General features: G+C 38.0%; 1 protein-coding gene across 3 annotated transcripts in view; it reads left to right on the forward strand.

The window, feature by feature from the left end:
- SNRK (SNF related kinase) overlaps positions 1 to 12,038 on the forward strand; it is a 62,828-nt gene that overhangs the window by 42,726 nt on the left and 8,064 nt on the right. For all 3 annotated transcript variants that reach the window (XM_007445700.1, XM_007445702.1, XM_007445701.1), the window contains 2 exons: positions 7,365 to 7,506; positions 11,392 to 11,604. In XM_007445700.1, the coding sequence (XP_007445762.1) occupies positions 7,365 to 7,506; positions 11,392 to 11,604 (355 nt within the window). The remainder of the gene's footprint in view (positions 1 to 7,364; positions 7,507 to 11,391; positions 11,605 to 12,038) is intronic.

Genomic DNA, 12,038 nt, shown 5'->3' on the forward strand with positions numbered 1-12,038 from the left:
CCCCCCCCGCCCCCAATTACAGACTTGGTGGATCCTTTGTGGTCCTAGGATCTCAAGCTTAGGCTATGATCTACGCCTTGGGAGTTTGTAGTTTTATTAGCAAGTTATTTTTTTTTTATGGAAAAGGTAATTTAAAATATCCACTAAAATGAATTATTATTAAGACAAGTACCCCCTCCCTCCCCTATTTTGGGTGAAATATCATAGATAATCTTTCTTGATTCCATTCTTGGTCCTGTAACACCATATGTGTAGTCCTGGGGACCAAACTCCTGAGTTATCACCTTTTTTTTTTTTTTAACCTGAATTACTAAAAGGGCTTCCTTGTTCCTCCTGCCTCCCCCCAGTATCTTAGTTTTTCTTCGCTGTGTTGGCTTTGTGCCTTCTTGAGCTTAACCTGCTTTCTGTTTCTGTTACCTGCTGTCTGTTTCTCACAGTGAATTAGGAGCCCCAAAAGGGCAAGGGTGTCTCGTTTATTTTTGTGTTCACTGTGCCTAGACAGAGCCTGGCACAGGTGAACAAGAGCGGGGTGGCAGCAGCTTCCTTGGGAATGCCTTCTGTGTGCCGGTCTCTGTCCTGAATACTTAACCATGGATTCGATTCTTATCCGTTTAATGCCTACGGCAGCTTTAAGAGGAAGTAACTATTCTCATTTTCAAGGTGGGAAACATATTTTTCAATAACTTGGTTAAAGTCATACTTCGTGTTTGTTTAGTGACTGTTTTTATCTCTTTCCTTTGGCCCCTAGGATGGAAAAGTTAATGATTCAAAGACAAAAAGTAGAGTAAGAGGAGAAAAAGTCTGGAAAATAAATAAATGGAATACATGGTCCCTTGACTAATGTCGTGTCCGTGAGAGGGTCATTTGCCTTTTCCAAAACTTTACCCCCTCGGTTACACTGCCGTTCTTCTGCAGCTTACATGCTCCAAGTCATGTCGTTTAGCTTTGGAAACTACTTGCCATAGAATTGTATTTCTGAGTTTCTCAAATTGTAAGCATTTCCATGTTCAGAAATTATTTGAACCCTAACTGAAAACAGTGTATATATTTATGTTGTTTTTCTTTTCTACTCTTCTAACCGTGCATCAGTTCCTAACAGAGTGTGTTAGCTTGCTTGGGCAAATGATCCAGAAGAGAACGTTTCCAAATAATTGGACTTCCTTGTTGCCGTTGAGGTTAATATTTAACAGGAAAAGAAAGTTTCTTTAACCAAATTAGAATTTGGGGTAATTATTAGTTGATATTTATTTTATTTGTTGTATTTTTAAATCATCGGTTTTGTATAATTGTACTGTCAGGTATCATCTCCAGTTTAGCATAGAGAAAAAGTAAAAAAGCAAACCAGTTTATCCGCAGAGTATGAGATGGTAGAAGAAATAATGTAGCCAAACTCATAAAAATGATTGTGTTTTTAGGATTTATATGGAAAGATATGAATTCATTATATCTCAAATGTACATGTATTAATGGTTAGGTTTGGTTGCAGCAGTAGCATTAGGCATTGTCATTATTGTAACAACAGAAGAAAGTTTTTATTTTAACTATCCTGATTTTTATGATTATGCATTTGTATTGTAAGCCATTTAAAATCCCCTCTTTCTTTAGGATTATTATATATATGTATATAATTATATGTTATATACATATATACATATAAATGTTTATATTATAAACAGAAGCTTCCCTCCTTGTGTAATGAACATCAGTGAAAAGGTGGGTTTACTTTACAGTTAATTTCTAGATTATGACTGTTGTGTAAAATGAAGGACACACACATTAAAGGGAGAATAATTGTAATTGCCAGTTGTTCACAGTGGTGGCTTGGGAGTTGGAGCAGGTGACCAGAAATAGCAGGTTTACGTTGTACGAAGAGAGTTTAAGTTAAACATCAACTCTATGAGTTTCCTTTTAAAAATCTTAATAAGGTATTCCTAGAATTGGGGTTATAAATTCTTCTTACTGAATATTTTAAAAAAACAGGTGCAACTAACCACCGTTACTGAGATTGTTTGACTTTGAATGGGGATGGCCCTCTGGATTCCAAAATGAAGATGAAGAAATGTGGGTCAATGAGTGGAGTGGAGCCCTGAGACACCTTGCTGTCCTGGGGCAGTAAGATAATTCATGCATCCAACAAGTAATGCCAGGCAGCCTCTTGGGGACACTGCAGAGCCAAGGGTTTGAACTGAGTGATCCTCAGGTCCCTTTCGTTCTCATTTATATAAATGTTTTAATTTTAGTAGATTTCCCCATCTCCTTCACTAATTTCTATTGGAGCATCCTTAGTAAAATTTATTGTATATATAAAAAAAAAATCACAGTGTGTGTAACTTTTGGGTTTCTGCCTTTATTGCCCTCTGTTTAATCTGGACCAAGGAAAAGATATTTTATTAACAAGTTTTAATTCTCATGGAACCTACATAATTTTGGGTGTTTAAGCTTAAAAGAAAGGAGAGGTTGAGTGTTAACAGATGTGGTGACAAAGGCCTTGTGGCCTGCCCCTTACTCTCTTCTAAGCCTTTCATGGTCTAGAAAGCGTCTTGAATTGATGTCGTGTTACATGCATGTTCATATAATCATGTCTATACTTTAGTTTCTGGAATGAATGAATGAATGAATGACTTGTGATGACCTTCCTAAACTGAGTCATTATTTTTCCATCTGAGTGATGGCTTTGTTTTTTATTTAGTGGCAAGAAGTAGGGGGTTATTTGTTATTATAGGGGTTAGTGTTGAGAGGGTCCTCAGATGTCAGCTAGTCCAGCTTTCCAGCCAGTACAGGAGTGCCTTATGCAGGAGATTAAACTGATGGTTACCCAGCCTTTGCTGGAATACTTAAAGTGATGGGAAACTTAACTACCTTTTCCAGTGTTATCATGGTTTTATTAAGTAGCATCTGCTGTTTAAGTCAAAGTGTGCCTTCTGGTTACTATACCTTCAGTCCTACTTCTTCCCTCTGAAGTAATACATAATCAGTCATTTTATTTTCCTCATTGACATCCCAGCCCAGGAATATTTTTCTCCTCTCTGAGCTTTAATTTTCTTGTCTGTAACATGATTTGGTTACCTGACCAGGATTGAGGTTTAAGAACAACCTGGACAATCGTGACCTTAGGCAAAACCCTTTTCACGTCTCAGTATTAGTATCTTAGTTTCATCTCTGGTGTATAATATAATGGGGAAAATGGCAGTGTGTGTCCATTGGTTTGGGAACCTTCATAGGTACTTTCCAGTTGATGTTCTTGCCATTAATAAATGAATTAATTCATTTCTTCATTGAACATTTATTGACCATTCCCTATGTGCCTGGCACTTGCTTGGGTCTTAAGTGAATATGAAAACAGGGAATACGACAGATACCTTCCCTGCCTGACTGAGGCTTAAGTTCTCTCCCCTAGATCTTTTTACTTTGAGGTATAAATGCTTTTCTAAAATTTTGTTTTATGTTTCTAAAAAATTTTTATTTTATGTTGGAGTAAAGTTGATTTACAATGTGTTAGTTTGAGGTATGCAGCAAAGTGATTTAGTTATACATATACCTATATCAGTTCTTTTTTCAGATTCTTTTCCCACATAGGTTATTACAGAGTATTGAGTAGAGTTCCCTGTGCTATACAGTAGGTCTTTGTGATTATGTCTTTTATATCTAGTAGTGTGTATATGTTAATCCTAACTTCCTAATTTATCCCTTCCCCGACCTTTCCCCTTTGGTAACCATAGGTTTGTTTGCTAAGTCTGTGAGTCTGTTTCTGTTTTGTAAATAAGTTCATTTGTATCATTTTTTAGATTCCACATAAAAGTGATATCATATGATATTTGTCTTTGTCTAACTTCACTTAGTATGATCATCTCTAGGTCCGTCTGTGTTGTTGCAAATGGCATTATTTCATTCTTTTTTTATGGCTGAGTAATTTTCCATTGTATATATGCACCACATCTTCTTCATTCATCTCTTGATGGCCATTTAGGCTGCTTCCATGTCTTGGCTATTGTATATGGTGCTGCAAAGAATATGGGGTTGCATGTATCTTTTCAAAGTATGGTTTTCTCCAGATATATGCCCAGGAGTGGGGTTGCTGGATCATATGGTATCTCTATTTTTAGTTTTTTAAAGAACCTCCATACTGTTCTCCATAGTGGCTGTACCAATTTACATTCCCACCAACAGTGTAGGAGGGTCCTAGGAGGGTTCCCCTCTTTCCACACCCTCTCCAGCATTTATTGTTTGTAGACTTAAAATTTATTTATTTATTTATTTATTTGGCTGCACCGGGTGTTAGTTGTGGCACGCGGGATCTTCATTGCCACACACAGGATCATCGTTTCAGCATGAGGGATCTTTTAGTTGTGGCACGTGGGATTTTTAGTTGTGGCATGCGGGATCTTTAGTTGTGGCATGTGGGATCTAGTTCCCTGAGCAGGGATTGAACCCAGGCTCCCTGTGTTGGGAGAACAGAGTCTTAGCCACTGGATCACCAGGGAAGTCCCCTATCGTTTGTGGACTTTTTGATGATGGCCATTCTGACCCGTGTGAGGTGATACCTCATTGTAGTTTTGATTTGCATTTCTCTAATAATTAGTGATGTTGAGCATCTTTTCATGTGTCTCTTGGCCATCTGTATGTCTTCTTTGGAGAAATGTCTCTTTAGATCTTTTGTGCATATTTTGATTGGGTTGTTTGTTTTCTTGATACTGAGCTGCATGAGCTGATTGTATATTTTGGAGATTAATCCCTTGTTGGTCACATGGTTTGCAAATATTTTCTCCCACTCGGTGGGTTGCGTTGCGTTGCGTTTTGTTTATGGTTTCCTTTGCTGTGCAAAAGCTTTTGAGTTCAGTTAGGTCCCATTTGTTTATTTTTATTTTCATTACTCTAGGAAGTTGATCCAAAAAGATATTCCTGAAATTTATGTCAAAGAGTATTCTGCCTATGTTTTCTTCTAAGAGTTGGATAGCATCTGGCCTTACATTTGGGTCTTTAATCCGTTTTGAGTTTATTTTTGTGTATCGTGTTAGAGAATCTTCAAATTTCGTTCTTTTACATGTAGCTGTCCAGTTTTCCCAGCACCACTTACTGAAGAGGCTGTCTTTTCTCCATTGTATATTCTTGCCTCCTTCATCATAGAGTAATCGGCCATAGGTACATGGGTTTATTTCTGGGCTTTCTGTATCCTGTTCCACTGATCTGTAAGTCTGTCTCTGTGCCAGTGCCATACTGTTTTGATTATTGTAACTTTATAGTATAGTCTGAAGTCAGGGAGCCTTATTCCTCCAGCTCTGTTTTTCTTTCTCAAGATTGCTTTGGCTATTCGGGGATCTTGTGTGTTTCCATATAAATTGTAAGATTTTTTTGTTCTAGATCTGAAAAAATGCCACTGGTAACTTATTTCATAGGGGTTGCATTGAATCTGTAGACTACCTTGGATCGTGTAGTCATTTTTTTTTTTTTTGCGGTACACGGGCCTCTCACTGTTGTGGCCTCTCCCGTTGCGGAGCACAGGCTCCGGACGTGCAGGCTCAGCGGCCATGGCTCACGGGCCTAGCCGCTCTGCAGCATGTAGGATCTTCCTGGCCCGGGGCACAAACCCGTGTCCCCTGCATCAGCAGGCGGACTCTTAACCACTGCGCCACCAGGGAAGCCCCATATAGTCATTTTGACAATATTGTTCTTCCAGTCCAAGAACATGGTGTATCTTTCCATCTGTTTGTGTCACCTTTGATCTCTTTCATCAGTGTCTTACAGTTTTTGGAGTACAGGTGTTTTGCCTCCTTAGGTAGGTTTATTCCTAGGTATTTTATTCTTTTTGATGTGATGGTACATGGGATTGTTTCCTTAATTTCTCTTTCTGCTCTTTTGTTGTTAGTGTATAGAAATGCAGCAGATTTCTGTGTTAATTTAGTATCTTGCAACTTTACCAGATTCACTGATTAGCTCTAGTGGTTTTCTGGTGGCATCTTTAGGATTCTCTATGTGTAGTATCACGTCATCTGCAAACAGTGACAGTTTTACTTCTTCTTTTGCAATTTGTATTCCCTTTCTTTCTTTTTCTTCTCTGATTGCCGTGGCTAGGACTTCCAAAACTATGTTGAATAAAAGTGGTGAGAGTGGACATCCTTGTCTTGTTGATGATCTTAGAGGAAATGCTTTCAGCTTTTCACTGTTGAGGATGATGTTTGCTGTGGGTTTGTCGTTTATGGCCTTTATTATGTTGAGGTAGGTTCCCTCTATGCCCACTTTCTGGAGAGTTTTTATGATAAATGGGTGTTGAATTTTGTGAAAAGCTTCTTCTGCAGCTATTGAGATGATCATGTAGTTTTTATTCTTCAGTTTGTTAATGTGGTGTATCACACTGACTTGTGGATATTGAAAAATCCTTGCACCTCAGGGATAAATCCCACTTGATCATGGTGTGGGTATCCTTTTAATGTATTGTTGGATTTAGTTTACTAGTATTTTGTTGAGGATTTTTTGTGTCTGTGCTCATCAGTGATATTGGCCTGTAATTTTCTTTTTTTTGTTGTATCTTTTTCTGGTTTTGGTATCAGGGTGATGGTGGTTGCTTAGAATGAGTTTGGGACTGTTCCTTCCTCTGCAATATTTTGAAATAGTTTCTGAAGGATAGGTGTTAACACTTCTCTAAATGCTTGATAGGATTCGCCTGTGAAGCCATCTGGTCCTGGACTATTGTTTGTGGGAGGTTTTAATCACAGTTTCAATTTCAATACTTGTGATTGGTCTATACATATTTTCTGTTCTTTCCTTGTTCAGTCTTGGAAGATTGTACCTTTCTAAGAATTTGTCCATTTCTTCTAGGTTGTCCATTTTATTGGCATACAGTTGATTGTAATAGTTTCTTATGATCCTTTGTATTTCTGTGGTGTCTGTTGTAACTTTTCCTTTTTCATTTCTAACTGATTTGAGCCCTCTCCCTTTTTTTCTTGATGAGTCTGGCTAAAGGTTTATCAGTTTTGTTTATCTTTTCAAAGAAACACCTTTTAGTTTCATTGATCTTTACTGTTGTTTTCATCATCCCTATTTCTTTTATTTCTGCTCTGATCTTTATGCTTTCTTTCCTTCTACTAACTTTGGGTTTTGTTGCTTTAGTTGCTTTAGGTGTAAGGTTAGGTTGTTTATTTGGGCTTTTTTTTTGTTTCCTGAGGTAAGGTGGTATTGCTATAAACTTCCCTCTTAGAACTGCTTTTGCTGCATCACATAGGTTTTGGATCATCATGTTTTGTTTTCATTTGTTTGTAGAGGGTTTTTTGACTCCTCAAAATAAAATCTTGTTAGTCTCCTTTTACTCCTCTGAGTGTTTTTTGTTTTCTAACTAATTCAGTCTTTAACAGTATGTCTTTGATTTGTAGATATATGGAGTCTGGGAGTGATCCTTTTCATGTTGGTGTGTGGGCAGCCACCATTTCAAGAGGCCAATGACAGTGAAACATTGACAATGATCATGGATTGCAAATATACAGTACCATCCCACGTATCTAAAGGGTGTAAAGAGTAAGTAAAAGAAAAAAAAAAGTATGTGGGTATCTTTGTTCATTTTAATTTTTGAACCCAATATTTCCGCTCTTGTTAAGTATGTTTTGGGGAGTTAACCATAGAATATGATTGAAATTTAATATTGGAGTATGGAATGTATTAGTCTGTTTTTCAAATATGCCAGTTTTCAAGAAACCCTTTTTATGCCTCTTCAGCCTCCAGGAGAAGTGGGTTACTTTCACTTGAAGAATTACCATAAGAACTACTTTCTCTTTTTGCACCTGGAATTATTTGACATTCCAGAGAACAGTTAGGGAGTTTTCTTTCCTGAAGTAGACCATCAGCACACCATTTTAGGATTTACATAGCATGCCTCATGATTTTGTTCATGTACTTCTCTCCCCAGGTGACTGAAGAGCTCTGTTTTGGTTCATGTGACTATGGAAAGAAGTATATGCAGGCTGATTACTTGGAATTTAAAGTACTATATATATAGTACTGTGATATGTGTAGTGATAAATTCATAATGGAGTAAAAGAACTGTTGGAAGTTCAGTATTTCTTTGATACTGTGGTGATACTTTAAATAAGGTCACCTGAGATGATAGCTACTTAAAGGATTTTGATAGAGTAATGAAGTTTTTAGTTTCTCCCATTAGCTGATAAGAAGGAAATCTGAGCTTGAGGAACCTTTTCTCCAAGTGGATCCCCATCTTAGGCCATAGTTAAGAATTTAGGAATTCCAACTCTCTGGATTCAGCTACTGGTTTCTCAGTTTACTAATGATGTGAGAATGGTGGAACATACCTTACAGGGTTATTGTGGATTAAATGACTTAATGTATATAAAGCTTGTAGCTCAGTCTTTAGCACATAAGTAGCGCTCAAGATGAAGATTGATGACTCTCCCCCTCCTCCTCCCCCTTATACCCTTACTATTATTATTCTCTACCCCAGGAAGCAGGCTGCTCTCTGGGGGTATATGTTGTGTGCATGTTAGATGTTTGTAATTCAAGGAGTATCTCCATAGCCCCTTCTGAAAAAACTAAGACAGAGTAACTTATTTTTATATTGACATTTATCATTCAAAAGAATGGATAAAATGTGTATGTAATAAAATGAACCCATTATCCGGCTTAAGATAAAGAACGGTTCTAATATTTTAGAGGCCTCTTCTTGGTGTCTCCCTCCTAGAGGGATTATCTTTGATAATCAAAGGACCATTCGATTTCTACTTTTTCCTGCGTTTTTCCTGTCAGTTTTGGTAAGTTTTGTTTCTTAAGGAGCTTGTCCATTTTATCTAAATTTTCAAATTTATTGGCCTCAAGTATTTATAATATCCTCTAATTATATTTTTATTTTTTATTTTTTTAAAATTTTATTTTTTATTTTGCGGTACGCGGGCCTCTCATTGCTGTGGCCTCTCCCGTTGTGGAGCACAGGCTCCGGACGCGCAGGCTCAGTGGCCATGGCTCACAGGCCTAGCCGCTCTACGGCATGTGGGATCTTCCCGGACCGGGGCACGAACCCGTGTCCCCTGCATCGGCAGGCGGACTCTCAACCACTGCGCCACCAGGGAAACCCTCTGATTATATTTTTAAAGCCTATGAATTAGTGGAGTTGTTGCCCTTTTTCATTCTCATACTGATTTTTTTGCCTTCTCTATTTTTGCATTCTCTGTTTTTGTCTTGATCAGTCTTACATGAGGTTTTGTTCATTTTAATCTTTTTCAAAGAACTATCTTTTGTCTTTATTAATTTACTATTATATTTTTTGTTTTATGCTGTTGATATTCTTTTGGCTGTATTGTTTCCTCCTGCCTGCTTAATGGGCTAATTCTTTTGTTCTTTTTCTTAAGCGGGGGTTTCAGATAATACATCTTCCTTTTCTAAGGTAGTAGTTAAGGCTATAAATTGCCTCTCAGTACCATTTCAGCTGCATCCCATTAGTTTTGATTAATAGTCCTTTTGTTATTCAGTTCTGATTATTTTATAGGTTCTATGGGTTTATTTAACCTTTTACTTTCAGGGGGGTATTTTAAATTTCCAAATGTGTAGCTTTACTAATTAACTTTTTGTTATTCATTTCTAACTTAATTGCATTGTGATCCAAGAATATAGTCTATCTGCTACTAGTTTTTTTAAAATTGGTAAGGCTTCCTGTGGCTTAGCATGGAGTCAGTTTTTGTAAATAATCCTTTTGTTCTGGAAAAGAATGTATGTTTTCTAATTGTTGGGGTCAGAGTTCTATATAAGTCCTTAAGACTAAGCTTGTTTATTATGATGTTTAAAATTACTTCTGAGTCTTTTGACTGCTTGATCTATCTATCACTTACTGAGATATTCTTCCACTACATGGAAGTATATTATAGGCAAAAAAAAAAAAAAAATAGTGATTACCCCCATTAATACAACATTGTAAATGTATTTTTTTTATTCTTGAAAGTCTCTCAGTGTTTGCTTTGGGTGTTTCGGGGGAATGTTATTAGGTCCAAACAAGTTGAAAAATGTTGTGTCTTGCTGGTGAATTGAACCTTTGTATCACTATTTATCTCTAATAATGCTTTGGGCTTTAAAGTCAGTCTATGTTGTCTAGTTTTAGTTAACCATTCCAGTTGTCTTTTGGTTAGCATTTATGTGCTATATAGGTTTCCATTCTTTTACTTTAAATCTTTTATTGTCTTGTTTTTAAGTACATCTTTTTTTAACAGATGGGAGCTGGATTTTTGATTAATCCCATCTGAGCATTGTCTTTTAACTGGGGAGTTTATTCCATTTATTTTTATTGTGTTCACTGGTAGAAGTAGATGTATTTGATGTCTTTGCATTCTGATTTTGCCATCGTGTCTTTTAGTTCTTACAAGTGGTACCTTGTTTCCTTTGTAGTTTTTGACTGCGAGGTCAGATTTCTTATAAAATGATGTGGCAGTTCTTTTAAGTTACATTCCCTAGAGAAACAGTTTGCATTTGCTTTTCTACTAGTTGCCCATGGGCACGTCCAGCCTGAAACCTCTTAAAATTAACTTTTTCACTGTGTGTATCATACGGATATACTTTCATTAATTTGGACCCCAAACTTGAGAGAGGACCAGCTTGTAGTTAGAAGTTCTTAGAAGAAATTCCCCCATCTCACCTCCACAGCACTGTCGAGGCAGGCAGATTTCCCTCTTGACATCTTAGCAGTAGGTTTGTTTCTTCTCGTTCATCTTCACACTGAAGCTGGGGTCCCAGTTCTTTGCAAGGCTTCTAGTTGCATCCCCCACTTTCAGTAGGCCGTACATGTTATATTCTGGTGGTATTCTGTTTCGTGTACTCAGTGTGGAAACAGAAAAAAGCAGAAACAATCAGGCCAAGGCCAACTTTGTCATTTGCTCCTAAGAGTCTTGCTTTAACTCTGTTTTTACCTGCTGAGTAGTTCGTCTGTCCATGTTTCTGTCTGCCCTCCCTCCCTTCCTTCCTGCCAACACAATGCCTTTAAACAAAATATATGTCTAAAAATATATGTCATTCTGGTTGCTTTCATCAGGATGGTCATTCATTCTTCTGGAAACAGAGGTTGGCTCATGTACCCTATTCTGTATGTCGTCGCTGATCATTGTATCTGATTCCGGTATGCCACCGTGCCACAGTTAATTCAGGGACAGACGTTGGTACCTAGAGTTAATTCTAGGTGATAGGAAACTGCATTTGTGTGTTTGGCTTGTCAGTATGTCTGGTGGTTGTGATTTTTTATTTTATGAATCTGATGGCACTTTCTTTATTCCCATCTGCCCCACCATCACCTCTAGTGGACGTAATGAAATTGATGGTATAAGTTTAGGAAACAATTCTGATAAATACAGTAACCCACCGTTACTAATCCCTGACAGCAGTTTGCTTTAACAATGGACTTACCTTCCTTTCCAGCCTGATCACAAGGATGCTACAGAGAGATCCCAAGAGAAGGGCCTCTTTAGAAGAGATTGAAAACCATCCTTGGCTTCAGGGAGTGGACCCTTCCCCAGCCACGAAGTATAACATCCCCCTCGTGTCATATAAAAACCTCTCGGAAGAGGAGCACAACAGCATCATTCAGCGCATGGTGCTCGGGGACATAGCGGATCGGGATGCCATTGTCGAGTATGTCGGCGCTCATCAGTACAGGGGCTTTGGGCTTAGGGTTCTTGGGATGGGCTCTTTTCTTAACGTGTCAGGGCTTGTGGACACTGTGTAATGGATAGGGTTGCCAGTTGGCAGGGGTTATGTCATTTATCTCTAGAGTTTCTGGCCCAGTGCCTGGCTCATAGGTTTTGTTGGTCTTTTGTTTTTATTTTTGTACTAGTGAACAGTGAGTCCTGTGGCCTTTCTCCCTTCTTACAGAAGTGGATTGGAACAGGCTGTTTTATATCCCAGTACATGCCTTGTCCATTGCTGTATCCTCTTAATTCTTGGGTCTCCCTCTGGTCCCCATAAGGAAGCAGGGACACTCAAGGGGGCGACACCACAGTTCCTCAAAATCAGGGGTTGCTATATGCGCCTAGTCACACATTTTTGTAAATAAAGTTGTAGTGGCC

This window comes from Lipotes vexillifer, unplaced genomic scaffold (genome assembly GCF_000442215.2).
Source record: "Lipotes vexillifer unplaced genomic scaffold, Lipotes_vexillifer_v1.1 scaffold1136, whole genome shotgun sequence".
In the NCBI taxonomy this organism is placed as follows: domain Eukaryota; kingdom Metazoa; phylum Chordata; class Mammalia; order Artiodactyla; family Lipotidae; genus Lipotes; species Lipotes vexillifer.